We start from the raw sequence: 15059 nt of genomic DNA on the forward strand, positions 1-15059 counted from the left end.
CATCTCTATGATCAAGCAGAAATAGAGGCGGGCCGCTCTACCCCGCCTGGTGAGGCTGCGCATGAGCAGTAGCTGAAGCACTGGAAAGATGGCGGAGGAAGGGTGAGTGTGTTGGTCTTTGTATCTCTCTAGTGGGGCTTTTGGAATCCGATGCCATCCTTTCTGCTTTTACTCTGGTGATACGAAAGGATACCGTGGACTGTGGAAAGAAAAGAAAAGGGATCCACATTATGCAGTGAAGGTGGGGACTGAGATGCCGTAGGGCTCGGCGACCGCGGATCGGATATCTGGGGCGACTTTTGAGGCAGCGAGGAAAGGAACTGAGGTTCGGAGGGGAGAGTAGCTCGAGAGTGCCAGAGTTTGGTTCGCCCTAAGTCCCCCTCCTACTTTGATTTTTCTCCCCAACCTCACTCTAGCTTGACTTTAATTACTCTTCGTGTGGATCTGTAATAGCCCCAACCCTTCCCGGATTTTACTATCATTTCCTGGCCAGTAGTGACTGTGATAGGCTACAGTTGTTAAACGAACCCCCAGACCAAAGGTTTTCCCGTGATTTTTAAGGCTTTCGGGGACGAGTGAGTATTACAGATCCATGGTGAAGACTGATCAGAAACCACAGGTCCCAGGAAGACCAGGATCTTGAGTTGGTTTGGAAAGCCACTGAATGTTGGTTTAGTAATTTTCGTTGATGTCAATTTTTTCTTTATCAGGGAAAGAAAAAAGATTCCTTTGGTTCCAGAAAATCTCCTGAAAAAGAGGAAGGCTTATCAAGCCCTCAAGGCCACTCAGGCAAAGCAGGCACTTTTGGCAAAGAGAGAGGTAGGTAACTGTGGGGAGCAAGGGGCGAGGGTTATTGGGATTTGTAGTGAGTGGATTTATTAAAGGAAGTTTGTTGAACTGTTATCAGATCTCTCAGTGGTTTCTCCCATATAGTCAAGCTCTTCGTTTAAGCAAAGATTTACCCAGCATCTTTCTGGGAGCAAAATGTTAGAACAGCGTTTAAGGGAAAAGTGAAGACATTTTCTAAGTTCAAATTAAGTGGTAAAACTCCAAATTTGGCAGAAAAAAAAAGACATTATTTTAAAGTCTTTGTTGTTTTTTTATTGTTTGTTTCTTTGACGGGGTCTGAAATACTGTGTGACCAGGCTGGCTTCAAACTAACGGATGAGCCTAATTCGGCCTCTAGAATGCTGAGATTAAATGGCCAACTGTGGGACACTTTTATGATTTCAGCATTCTGGAAGGTTAAGACAGGAAAATGGGGAGTTTGGCTGTATAATGAGAACCCATCTCAAAACAGAATCGTGTGTGTGTGTGTGTGTGTGTGTGTGCGGATTCCTCATATAGTATATACAAGGTTTTTGAATGAAAAGAGAAGAAAATCCTCTTGTGTTTAATGATGGTTAATACAGTGTTGGGTCTCATAAACACTTGTGTCAAATGTTACCAGCATATAAGCTTACCAGAGACTCGTCTTCATAATGTCTTAAGATTTCTCAGTTCTGTCTTGGCTTCCTCGTATGTCCATTATCTGCCCACCTTTGCAGAACATGGGAGAGAGGGGCTCTCTTATTAATGGCTCCTGGGTTCATTGCGGAAGGGAAGAGACGGTGATGTTTGTCTTCTCTGCCATAGAGAAAAGGGAAACAATTCAAGTTTAGACGACTAGAATCTTTCGTACATGATTCCTGGCGGCAGCAACGCGACAAGGTGCGTGTCCAGCGACTAGAAGTGAAGCCTCATGCTTTGGAAGTGCCTGATAAGCATTCCCTGGCCTTCGTTATACGCATTGAAAGGTATGGCACCTGTGTGGTTTCAGAGTCCCCGGGATAGGTAAACGTTTTGTTCAGCTTTAGCTGTTTCTGTAGGGAGATAAAGCCTAACCTACTACAGCAGATGTGCTAGGATTCGAGGGTAGGACCACAGGTGACATGAGGCCAGTCAGTGACGAAGACACTCAGGGTGAAGGTGGGGCTCTTTAGTGATACCCTTTCTAAAGTAGGAGCCACAGCTTCACATGTGACATGAAAGGAGGCCAGGCGTGGGCCACATGCCTTTAATCCCAGCGCCAAAGCACAGATAAACAAGACATGAAGTTTAGTGTTGTTCCTGGACATATGTCTGTGACAATGAAGATACAGGGACAGTGCTAGGAAGCAGTGTCCACACTTAGCAGGCCTCATATGTATCCCCACTCAGATATAGCTGCGTGCCTCTTGGTAGAAAGCTTCTGAGTTTAAGACTTCAGAGCTCTGCTCTCTTGATGCTTCCTAGACTGGCCTCCCTGGCTCTGATGTCCTACTCAGATCTGCTGTGACTGTCCCATGCTTTTACTACCCACCTGCTGAAGCAGTCTGCTTAGGTAGACATACCTGACAGCCCCCACCAATCCATCATTCAGGAACTGTCCTGTAACGACCCAGAGATTGCTCTACAAAATGAGACATGCTCTGTCTCCACTCTGCCTCCCCCCGCACTGAGCTCTTAAGTTGAATTCTGTGTAGCCAGTAACTGTCCAGTATTTCAGAATTTCTTGCAAACAGGCCAGCATAGACTGGGGTCAGACACCTGACTGTTGGTTTCAGGATTGAAGGAGTGAGTTCATTGGTAAAGAGCACCATCATGAAACTTGGCCTGAAGAAGCTGTTCAGTGGAGTCTTTGTCAAGGTCACCCCGGAAAGTGTGAGAATGCTGCGCACAGTGGAGCCTTATGTGACCTGGGGGTGAGTCCCATTTTCCATGTGAATTCCCTCGCACTTAGAGTATGTAAAACACATATACAGGGTATTATTTTCCAAGGTTCATGCTGTGTGTTGGGCATTTTGCTGTGGCCAGTCACCAGAAATAAAGAACCTTAGGCCCTGGGGAGGACAGGTGACACTGATAATGGCCCAGGAGTTTGGGGCTTTCTCAGTTATAGGTTAAGACTAGGTAAGATGAAAGAGCCGGGGATCGATGCTTCTTGAAGCATGGTGGTAGCGATCTGTGCTGGATGTGGTGGCTCACGCCTACATGTCAGCACTTGGAGGCTACAGCAGGGAGGTTGATCTGGATCCCAGGCCAGCCTGAGCTGTGCTGCTGCAAGACTATCAAAGGAAAAAAATATTTTAGAACTAACCATGATGCCTTGGGCCTACAATCCCTGTGCACCAAAGGCTGAGGCAGGAGGATTGCTGCAAGTTTGAGATTAGCATAGGTTACAAAAATAAGACCTGGTCTTAAAGAAAAAAAAGTCTAAATTTTTAGTTATATACTGAAGCCCGTGCTGGGATTTCCAGTTGGCTGGTTAGTTGGCTCACCTCAGCCTTGTGTATAGCTCAGGACCCTCCAGTCTCACTGTCTCAGGCGCTAGAATTGCAGGCATGAGCCACTCTGCTCTTCATCCTTGCCCTCAGTTGTGTCCCCCAGTAGTCCACTCCCTGCTTGTGGGAGGTAGAGGTGGGGAATCCTTTCTCAGCCAGTTCTTAGTGGCCAGTGTCTGCCTTGTGCCTTATGTAGATTTCCAAATCTGAAGTCTGTCCGGGAACTCATCTTGAAACGTGGACAAGCAAAGATCAACAAGAAGACTGTCCCTCTGACAGACAACACAGTGATTGAGGAGCACCTGGGTGAGTGCTGCGGCCTGGGGGTGGCTGTGACTGAGATCCAGGGCATATCCTTGGACCCGACAGTCCCAGCATTTTTTTTTTTTAACTATATCCTGGCTAGGTAATGAACAAAGGAATCTACACCCTCTTGTTTTTCAGGGAGATTTGGTGTCATTTGCCTCGAAGACCTCATCCATGAAATTGCCTTCCCTGGGAAGCATTTCAAGGAGATCTCTTCATTCCTGTCCCCTTTCCACCTGTCTGTGGCCCGTCATGCTACCAAGAATAGAGTGGGGTTCCTCAAGGAGATGGGCTCACCTGGCTACCGGGGAGACCGGATCAATCAGCTTATCCGGCAGCTCAACTAGAGCAGGTGAGGCTGTGCTGCCAACAGTCTACATGCACGAGTGCTGCCAAAGAGCTAAGGAAGAGGGGTGTCTGGGAGCAGAGAACCTAACAGCTCAAAGTCAAAGTTGGTCAAGCTGGCAGCCTGTGTCTGCTCTGGACAGCCTGACAGCCTGCTTTCTCTTTGTTCTGCCTTCTCTGGAGATCTCTAGACAGCACTGTGCTCTGCTTGAGACTGGATAGCTCATCTCTTGCTGATTATAAACACAGCTTTTTATTTTACATATCAATCAGTCAATCCAGACATTTACTCCAGGTTCCTATGAATCGGCACCCCGTGACCCCAGTTCCTTAATTCTTAGGAGACAGCAAATGGACTCTTTTAATTTTGCAAAATAATTCAGAGATATGCCCACTTCTATTAAGCACAGACAGTGAGCTTGCTGGTGGTACCTCATCCTGAACTTACCATTGCTACCACATCGGAGCCTAACCTTGCTCTGTTCCTGTCTGACCCTGGACTCAGGAGTGAGTCTGCCCTTGTAAGCATAGACAACAAAAACAACAAAGCTGAGTGGGCTCTCCTGCGATCACTACTCCCTGAGTCTCTGTCTCCTGCCACATTGACACAGCTCAGTCTGGCTGCCTTTGTTCCATGACCTTCCTGAAGCCCCTCATGTAATTCGTATCACATGAATTTTTGAGAAATTGTATGGTTTTTTTGGGGGGGTGTTTTTTCGAGACAGAGCTTCTCTGTGTAGCCCTGGCTGTCCTGGAACTCACTCTGTAGACCAGACTGGCCTCGAACTCTCCAACTCAGAAATCTGCCTCCCTCTTCCTCCCAAGTGTTGGGATTAAAGGCGTGCACCACCACCGCCCGTCGAGAAATTGTATGTTTTTGAACCCATGTTTTTAGAGTCCTTTTCCACAGCCTTAAAGATTGTCCTTTCGGGCAGTGGTCTCGAAAAACCAAAACAAAACCGAAGTTCCCAGCGTTTACGGTTTTGATGAGACATTAGCCGCGCCTTTGCCTCCCAGACTCATGAGTATCATGATAATGTTGACAGGGAGAACATGCCTGAGGGACGTAAATTATTCTACAGACAGGCTTCACACCCATAGCAGCCATCCACACTCATGGAGCCTCACACCTGGCCCTGTTCCATGGGCAGAAACCGTGTCCTTCTGTCCCTCACGGAGACCATGCCAGACCAGCACTTGTGTGGGTCAGAGATACTTCTCTTTTTTTTTTTTTTTTTTTTTAAGATTTATTTATTTATTTAATGGGTGTGAGGTCACTGTCACTGTCTTCAGACACACCAGAAGAGGGCATTGGATCCCATTACAGATGGTTGTGAGCCACCATGTGGTTGGTGGGAATTGAACTCAGGACCTCTGGAAGAATAGTCAGTGCTCTTAACCTCTGAACCATCTCTCCAGCCCCGAGATACTTCTCTTTTATCAGTTCTGAGAATCTTTATTGGGTAGTGTTCGAGGTAAAAAGTCTCACTCACTGAGCTGTCTTGTCGGCACCTTGTCTGACTTCTGGTGGACCATGGTTGTCAAGTAAAAGTCCCTTGGAGCTGGAGCTATAGTTAGTAGTTGAGAAGTAGCTAAGGATACAAGTTTTTAGACCTAGCACTGCAAGGAGAACAGTTCTTCCTGTGTGAAGGCAGGAACAAGCGTGTTGGCATGTTAGAGGGACAGGGCCTGGCAGCCCTGACTGAGGCCATGGACTAGACAGTGTGTTGCTGTGGGCTTGTAGCCTGCAGCAAAGAAGCCACATCATGAACTAATTCCAGAAGGAATGTGCAGGCCAGTTATCTGTTTTGTTGCAGGAGTCCATAGCCTGGTGCACTCTGATGCTGTAGCTTGCTCAGTCCCAGTTTGAGGTTGGTTTGTTGACACAGCTGTGTTTTCCTTCCTTAGGTTTTCCAAAAGCACACACTGGAAGTGTTTTTGTTGTTTAAAATTATCAAGTATCTTCAGAGAAGATTATTTTCTGTCTTCAAAAATTGAAGAAAGGGACCAGGAAAACAACAGTAGTGTATGAGCATCGAAGTACTTAACACAGCCCAGTTCCATGGAAAGGGATTGTTGGCTGCTCCATGTTGGCTGCTCGTCTCTGAAATCAACGCAGGCTGTGGAGGAAAGAGTTACGATGCTTCATCCTGCCTTCCGTCTTGGTGTTTAATGTTGGGTGGGCAACTAGCTCAGATCTCCCTCCCACCCCCTCCAAGACTCTTAAAGCAGTGGGCCAGACCCACACTTAATCTGGATGAAGAGGGTCTTGGTTTTCCCTTTTATTTTTGTCAGGGTGGGTTGCCTTGTATTTTGTTTGGTTTGTTCAAAGAAGGCTCTCCCTGTATAACCCTGGCTGGCCTTAAACTCCACAGCAGCCCTGCCTCCTCCTCCTCCTAGGTGCTGGGGATTATAGGTATATAAGCCTGGGGGCTTATTCCTCAGACAAGGCAGTTAGAAAGGTGACAAAGGTCATGCCAGTGTCTTGTGGTGTGAGGCTCTGTTGGAACTTCACTGTCCACTTTGTAACCTCTCAGGCCTCCTGTCCCTGGGTCAGTGTAACAGCATTTGTACTCTGACCTTCGGCGATAGCCCTTTCCTATAGCTCAGGATTTAGGGTGGGGACTCACTATGCTAGACAAACATACACACATACATCCATACATTGTACTTAGAACTCTATGATGGTGGTACCCACCATGTTGGCACCCAGAAGTCATTTGTGAGGACAGCCTGCTTATTCTGTGCACACTGGTCTGTTAAGCTTGTCTCATTCTGAGCTGCAAGAGGGACTAAAGTTTAACCACTTGTTTTCTACTAAGAACTAGTGTTTGGCTGGGCCTGGGGATACATACCTTTAGTCACAGCGCTTGGGAGGCAGAGGCAGGCAGAGATCTGAGTTCAAGGCTAGGCAAGCCTGCTCTACAGAGTTCCAGGATACCCAGGGCTACACACAGAAAATGTTAAAGACAAAAACCAATGCAGTGATAGACTTGTTTCCTAAACCACGTGTACCCAGGAAGTGCCCACTACATTTCAAGCTTGGCTTAATGATTCCTCTGTGTACCCTTCCTCAAAACCCATACCAGGGGTCCACATTCTTAACCAAGGTTTGCCTTGAGCTTTCCTGTACCCTTGGCTTCATGGGGCCCTGCAAAAGGTGGCTGTGAAGCTGAGTCGGATATCCGACAGGGCCAGCGGGTGTAGAGTGATGCTTGCCTTCAGTTACAGCACCATAGGGGCAGAGGTGGATGGGTCTGACTTCAGTGCCAGAGATCAGTTAACTATTACAGAGCACTGGGAAACGAGGTGACCAGAAATGCATTGCAGTCTTGGAGAACAGTCATGGCTCTAGAACATTAAGTTAGCACTGTAGTGTTGGGAGTGCTGCCTGCAGTGTGAGAGGCCCTGGATGAGCCGAGCTAAGGCTTCTAAGTTCTGGCTTGCTCAGAATTTAAAGCAAGTTTTTATTTCTATATAGTAAAAGATTATTTTTAAGATTTATTTTTGTGTGTGAGTATATGTTATCAGATTGGGTCCCAAAGTAGCCAGAAAGTGTCCCATGCCCTGGAGCTAGAGTTACTGGCAAAGGAAGGCTCATGGATGTGGAGGTTGGGGCCAGTTCTAGGCTCTCAGCAAAAGCAAATGTTCTTAGTGTGTGCTTCCAGACCCAAAGGTAATTAAAATGCCTATTGTGATGATGCTTGCGAGGCAGACAATGAATTTAAGGCTAGCTTGAGTTATACACCTAAGTCTCAGGCCACCCAGGGTTACATAGGCTCTCAAAAATCATGTGGTGTTGCCCTCCAACCATGAGTTAACCCCCAAACCAGTCGTGGTGCTGTCCATATTGCTGGAGATGAGTCAGGTCTGTTAGTTCCTAACTCCATGGATACACACTGGCAGCTAGCATACTGCCATTTGGGTTTTATAGAATACAAGGGAACGGGGGCTGGTGAGATGGCTCAGTGGTTAAGAGTACTGACTGCTCTTCCAGAGGTCATGAGTTCAAATCCCAGCAACCACATGGTGGCTCACAACCATCTGCAATGATATCTGATGCCCTCTTGTGGGGTGTCTGAAGACAGCTACAGTGTACTTATATAAATAAATAAATAGTTTTTAAAAAAAGAAAAAAGAATACAAGGGAACAACCACTGAGCCTGTTTGAAAGAAAGGCTTGCTGGGGCCGGGCGGTGGTGGTGTATGCCTTTAATCCCAGCACTTGGGAGGCAGAGACAGGTAGATTTCTGAGTTCCAGGACAGCCAGGGCTACACAGAGAAACCCTGTCTCAAAAAAAAAAAAAAAAAAAGACTGCTGGGAAATTTGGTTTGCTGTCACTATGGAGGCAGACCCTGTCTCCAAAAGCAGACTTTGGTAGCCTCAGTGGTTAGAAGCTGTTCACCCAGGCTCAGGGCATCTGACACCTAGCACCTGATTTCACAAGTCTTGTGAAGTAGGGGAGAGTGGAAAGGGGCTCAGGTTGAGAGCACCTGATGTCCCTTTTCTGAAGAAATCCTGGGTTTAGTTCCCAGCAACTGCAGTTTCAGCCTAGGAGATGGCGCAGTGGGTAAGGCACCTGCTGCCAAGCCAGAGCTTAACTGGGAATCGGCGGCATGGTGGGAGGAGGAAGCCTACTCTCACGGGGGGTGGGGCATCAACATCAAACTGCCTCTGCTCCCACTACAGGACTTAGTTGGTTCCAAGAATCAGGTTTTTTAAGATTTATTTTATGAATAGAAGTACACTGTAGCTGTCTTCAGACACCAGAAAGAGACATCAGTTCCCATTACAAATGTGAGTCACCATGTGATGTGTTAGGAATTGAACTCAAGGCCTGTAGAGACCAGAGCCCTCTCTCCAGCCCCCCCAAGAACCAGGATTTCTATGTATCATTCCGGGAAGGAACTTTTTCACCAAACCCAAACGACTGCAAAGCTATATCGGTCTCAGTTTATCCGTATCATCACAACAAGCTGCCCCAGGAGATCGTGCCCTGTTACTGTGACCAGAGGAACTTGTTTCAGTTACACAAATGGACTACAACACAGGATGGAGTTGAAATTCAGCGTCCGAAAACAAAACTGCTGGGCAGCATTGAATCCCCCAGGAACACTGGGTCTGGCTGAGGCAGATGCAGAAAGATGAGGAAAGGTGGCAAGTGTCCAGACGCCCTCCGGATCTCAGCTGCGAGACACCTCGAGCCTCAGGAACCCCTGGGGCCTCCGTCGAGTTGGGCGGCTGGGCTGCCCCTGGACGGCTCCTCGACGGCCGGAGGCTGCGCCCTCGGGTCTAGGGCGGTGGTGCGGGATGAGGCGGCGGAGCCCGCGTCTTCCCAGGGCTTGGGCCTCCGTGGGAGTAGAGACGCGGAGGGTTCGCCGTGGGTCGCAGTGATGTGGCGTTTCTCCAGGCCCGGGAGCTCCTGTCCCTTCTGAACCAGGCGCAGGAGCTCCGCCAGGGTCACCGAGGCAGGCGCCGGCTCGGCAGACGCCAGCGCTCCGCTCGCGCTGCGGACATCGCCACCCACGTCCATGTTCCGCCACCAGCTCGCGCCCGGGAACGGGCCACAAGAACTTCCGGGCGGCGTGGGAGCAACCACCTTCCTGCAAAGGGGAGGGGAGGCCCACACCGTGTCAAGGAACCTAGCCCAGGGTAGACCTCCAGAACCCGAGCTATTTGTGCAGAAGCTGCAGCCGCGGTTAACCTCCAGCTCTCATTCCACAACGGGAGATGTGTTTGGGGTGGGGGGGGCAATAAGTGAACCAAAAAGTGAGGTTTTGCCCCCATTAAGACAGGCGTGGAGAGGCGTGGCTGTAAAAAGCACCTCCCCTCGGCACGTTCAGATGCGCGCGCAGGCTGCGCGATGGACTCGGAGGGTCGTCTTCATCTTTGAGATCGAGTCTTCTCGCGCGAAATTCCAGACTGTGATTTTGCTTTTCCCAACCAAGCGCGCGCTCTTCACATTTGTTAATTCTGGTACTAGTGATCAAATCCCTGGTTTTCGGTTTTGTTTTTGCTGTTGTTTGGGATTTGTTGTCTGTTTTGGTTTTGTGGCAGGCAAGGATTCATCGTCTCCCACAGTGTCTCCCAGCTCTAATGTTCAGGTTTCTAAAGTCATCAAAGCTAGCCTGACAAGATACAGTGGCCCATGTCTGTAATGCCATATGTTCGGGTCATAGAGCCAGCCTGAGCTACATAGTGAAAGAGGTAAATAAATATAATAAATAAACAGCTGGACCTGGCACACCCCAGAAATTAGTAAGTAACGCATACTTGGCAAAAATTTAAAAGCACACAGCAAGGTTGTTTACCCTTCACTGTAAACAACCCTTCACTGAAACCCAAAAGGTGGGTGAGATGGCTCAGCAGGTAGAGCTGTTGAACTTTATCCCCGTCTCCATGATGCTTTCAAGGTCTCCTGTAGCCAAGGCTGACCTGAACTCACAATATAGTCTGTGTGTGTGTGTGTGTGTGTGTGTGCCTGACTGCGGATCCTTGTCTCTGCAGAATTGTAGGCAGGCCCCCCACACCCACCCAGCATTTACCTGGGTTTGTGGGCAAAGTCTGACCCTCACCCCTGCATAGCAGGCGATAACTGCTGACCATCTCCCAAACCCAACTTTGAATTTCTGGCCCTCCACTTCCCCAGTGCTGGGATTACAGGGGTGCTCCGCCATGTCCAGTTTGTGTGCTTTGGGGAATGGAACACAGGAGTTTATATGCATTAGCCAAACACTCTACCAACTGAGCTCCTCCGTTGCAGCGCCTCTTGCACAACGGTCCTCATGTAACGCTGGACCTCTTTAGGGTTTTCATATTGCAGAACTGTGAGAGATCATTTCTTCTTTTCTTTTTCTTTTGGGAACTGAGAGTTGAACCCTGGGCCTTGCGCGTTCTAGGCAAGCACTCTATCACTGGGTTACATCCCGAGCGCAATTTCTTTTCCTTATAAATAAATTACCTGGTGTGTGGTATTCTGTCATAGCACCATAAGATAAAGTGATTTCTATTACTGTCAACTGAAGGCATCTGGGTGCGAGGCGTGACAGACAGCATGTGGCTGTGCACACTGCCCAGGGCTGGGACCACTGCCAGGGACAAAAGTCAAGGGAGTAGGGCTTATGACAGTTTCATTCTCTGTGTACTTTTACAGCAATAGTGTAATGCAGCATGTGATGTGGTGATGTGATGTGGGTTCCATGCTACATGCCAGAGAAAATAAGGAGCCCATGAATTATAATGATTTTAAGTGTATTTGATCCAGTGCTGCGCCGGGCACTTGGGAGGCAGAGGCATGTGTATGTACCCACATGCATGCAGTACTCCAAAAGGCCAGAAGAGGGCGACAGAACCCTTGGTTGTTTAGCCATCATGTGGGTGCTGGGAATTGAATTCTCTGGTCTTCTGGAAGGACAGCCAGTGCTCTTAACCACTGAGCCATCTTTCTGTTCCTGGAAGCCATTATTGAGGGACCTCAGTGATCTCTCCTGTAGCCCCTGCAGCTGTCTCTTCATCCTAGTTTATCCATCTTCCTGGACCTGACAGAGTAAGTGCAGTAGGCTCCCTTGCCTTCCAGCTTTGGGGTCTGGCCAGGAGTGGGAGAGGGCAGCAGGAGGAGAGAAAAGAAGGATAAGACAGGTTCCATTCTGTTTCCCCTCTTCAGGGTGACATTGGCAGCAGCTCCTCCACACAGCCCTCTGGTTTAACATCCCCCTGCCTTGCCTCCTGTGAACCCCCTATCCTTGCTCACGTCTGTCAATGACTCTACTAAATTCTCCTTAGATTTTCCAGAGTCATCGTATCAGTCTTCCCCGCCCTTCCTCACCAACACTAGAAATGGCTCCTTCCAGGAACAGACCTGAACAGGGGGTCAGGATGGAACCTTCCACACTGAGGCAGGGGACATGAACGTGACAAGGGGATCCAGTACCGTGTGAGGAAATCCTGGAGAGATGAGGTGACTGGCTCTGCATGGCCGTGGTGCTTGTTCTGGTGCCCACAGGGGACACACGAGGATCCTTAACATCTGATGGTTTGTATATGCTTGGCCCAGGGAGTGGCACTGTTGGGAGGTGTGGGTATGGGTCTTAAGACCCTTGTCCTAGCTGCCTGGAAGTCAGTATTCTGCTAGCAGCCTTTAGATGAAGATGTAGAACTCTCAGCTCCTCCTGAACCATGCCTGCCTAGATACCGACATGTTCTCACCTTGATGATAATGGACTGAACCTCTGAGCCTGTAAGGCAGCCCCAATTAAATGTTGTCCTTATAAGAGTTGCCTTGGTCATGGTGTCTGTTCACAGCAGTAAAAACCTAAGACAGAAGGTGAAGGTACACTCAGGGTACCTTGATGGTAGCTTGGATTGGCACCCTGGCTGAAGGCTGGCCTTGAGACATCACTGTAAGATCACCAAGGTCCAGTACTGATTAAACGTTCAGCCCTTCCTTTCTTCTTATAGGATTTCATTTTGTAGTCCGGGAAGGCCTTGAACTCACCACCCACCCACCTTAGTTGCTTGAGTGGCGTGAGCTCCCACACTTGGCCTTTCAGATCTCATTTGCAAAAGTAGAAAGGTAAGAGTTAGTGAGTGCGGGGACCTTGAGATGAAGGAGACATTACATATCCCTACATATCTATAATGTAGATATATAGATAGATGTACAGTAACATAAGCAAGAGAGACCCGCCCCGCCTTGACAAGGGGAAAATAAGAACCAACTCTGGGTGTAAGTTGTTCTCCAACTTTCACAAACGCGCGCGTGCACACACATGTAAGTAGAACTGAGCTGGAGGTGTAGCTGGGTTGGCAGAGCATTGGTGTGCATGAAGCCGTGAGTTCTGTCCCCAGCACTACATAAAACCAAGCACAGTGGTGTGATCCTGTAACTCTAGCACCTGGGAGATTGGAGGTGTGAGGGTCAGAAGTTCAAGATGGCAAGAGGGCAGACTGAGCTCCATGAGACCCTGTCTCAGAGACGGGGGTGGGATGGGGGGGGGAGCGGGGAGAGAGAGAAGAGGAGGGGAGAACACAGGACCCTTGGAATGCAAGGTTATCCAAGTTCATTTTCACAGATGCTCATCCGAGACTCAGGATTTACTATGTCGGCTCCAGCACCTGGAAGGGGTGCTAATGTAGTCCGTTGGCTAATTAAAGCCATAAAGTTTTACTAGCAGCCCACAGTTAATAAGCTTGAGATGCTACGACTTCCCTGGCATCCCGTAGACTGAATCAGAATTTTTTGGAGATGAGAAAGCTGGCCTGGGTTTATCACATGAACTCCAGCCACTCCATCCACATTTAAAAGAGCAGAAGACATTTCCCAAGCGAAACCATACAGAGACATGTAGGTGAGCCAGGTGGGGTGGCTCCTGCTTGTAATCCTAGCACATGGGAGGTTGAGGCAGGAGAAGAGTAGTCTAAGGCCAACCTGGGCTACTTAGCAAGATGGGGGGTGGGGCAAGGGAGAGTGCTGAAGAGATGGCTCAGCGGGTAAAACATTTTCCCAGCAAGCCTGAGGACCCGAGTTTGAATCCCTAGCACCCTCTTAAAAGTTGGATATGGTAGCATGCTCTAGAGTCCTAGTGACCTTAGCAAAACAAGAGATGGAAACAGAAGCTTGTGGAGCCAGCCTGGAGTGAGCAATGCAGACACCGAGAGAGACCTGGGGCTGGAGAGATGGCTCAGCGGTTAAGAACACCGGCTGTTCTTCCAAAGGTCCTGAGTTTAATTCCCAGCAACCACATGGTGATTCACAACCATCTGTAATGGGATCTGATGCCCTCTTCCAGTGTGTCTGAAGACAGCTACCGTGTACTTACGTAAAACAACAAATAAATCTGAAAGAAAGAATGAAAGAAAGAAGAGAGACCCTGTCTCAAACAAGGTGGAAGGCCAAGGTGCACACCTGAAGTTGTCCTCCGACTCCATTATGTTCTTTCTGTGCAACTCTTGTTCACAAACCCATCATCCCTGTACATATACAATATGCGCCACACAAAAGAAGGAAAGAAGAAAGGAAAGAAAGAAAAAGAGGCAAGAGGAGGGCTGCCAGCATCCTTCCTTGCTCTAATGGCTAAGGTTGCTGCACAGGTCAGCAGCACTGGACTCCCTGGTCTGCAGTTGATATCACCCTGGTCATGTAGAAGCCAAATACTGAGATTCTTCAAAGGCAGGATCCAGGTTGAGGATACGGCTCAGTGGTAGAGAGTTTGCCCAGCACACATGAGGCTGGCTAGAATAAATGCTCTCAACGATATAACTTAGTTTTACTCAGCCTGGGTTCCTCAGCTAGAAACAGACAGTTAAGGCCCAAGGCAGAGGTTGTGAGCTGCCTGGGTCTTATAGCTGACCTGCAAGTGACAGGTTCAGGTGGATGGATACACGGACATTCTTATTTCACCCTGGGTGAGGCTGTTTGAAGCCTCAGGGGCAGGGAGACCTTCTGGGGCTTCTGGAAAGAGAGAACAGATGTGAGGATCAGGAAGGGGAAGCTTCCAGACTGACTGTTCCCACCATCCAAGAGGGAGGCAAGAGCTAGGCTGGAGATGGGTCGCCCAGCCAGCAGCTGCTAGCACTGCGAATCCTTTTTCTGTCCCGAGGCCCCTCTCCCATCTGCACTGTGGTTGCAGAGCCTGGGTCATCACTTCCCCAGACTGGAGAATGACAGAGGCAGAGTCGTTAGGGACACCTGCCTCCCCTCCTCCCACTCCAGGGCGGGAAGCCACCATGCTGCACCTGGGCCGAGCAAGGCCTGGGAACACATGGAGACTGCAGCACCCAAAGCCACCACCACACCCCCAACCCAGGTCCTTGCACAGGGTCAGGAGAGGGCTGGCAAGTGGCCATTAAAACTGCCCTCCCAGCACAGTGGCACAGTGGGCTGAAGCTGGCATCACATGAGGATAAAGAAGAGGAAGAAATAAAGCTGTGTGTAGAAGAGATAGCAACGTGTAATCCAGTGCCTTCAAGGTCAGGAAGGGCTACTCTGCAAATACTCTCAGGTTAATTAGTTCCTGTGGGCTTTACTCACACCAGACCTGTCTCCTATGAGGGAGAGAAGCTGGAGTGGGTAATATTAAACTAACACACACACGCACACACACACG

At 48.9% G+C, this 15059-nt stretch overlaps 2 protein-coding genes across 2 annotated transcripts; one reads left to right on the top strand and one right to left on the bottom strand.

The window, feature by feature from the left end:
* Positions 1–7457, top strand: Rpl7l1 (ribosomal protein L7 like 1). The gene is made up of 7 exons (XM_028766578.1): positions 1–102; positions 711–819; positions 1636–1796; positions 2586–2723; positions 3499–3608; positions 3747–3960; positions 5862–7457. Exons 1-6 carry the CDS (start codon positions 89–91, stop codon positions 3953–3955), a joined length of 741 nt encoding a protein of 246 aa, XP_028622411.1. The 5' UTR covers positions 1–88; the 3' UTR covers positions 3956–3960; positions 5862–7457.
* A 1267-nt stretch (positions 7458–8724) lies between these two features.
* Positions 8725–10631, bottom strand: CUNH6orf226 (chromosome unknown C6orf226 homolog). The gene is made up of 2 exons (XM_028766693.1): positions 10558–10631; positions 8725–9557 (listed from the first exon to the last, which is right to left on the bottom strand). The coding sequence occupies exons 1-2, from the start codon at positions 10629–10631 to the stop codon at positions 9161–9163; spliced, it is 471 nt and encodes a 156-aa protein (XP_028622526.1). The 3' UTR covers positions 8725–9160.
* Between the last annotated feature and the right edge of the window lie 4428 nt (positions 10632–15059).

This window comes from Grammomys surdaster, unplaced genomic scaffold (genome assembly GCF_004785775.1).
Source record: "Grammomys surdaster isolate TR1022 unplaced genomic scaffold, NIH_TR_1.0 169, whole genome shotgun sequence".
Lineage (NCBI taxonomy): Eukaryota > Metazoa > Chordata > Mammalia > Rodentia > Muridae > Grammomys > Grammomys surdaster.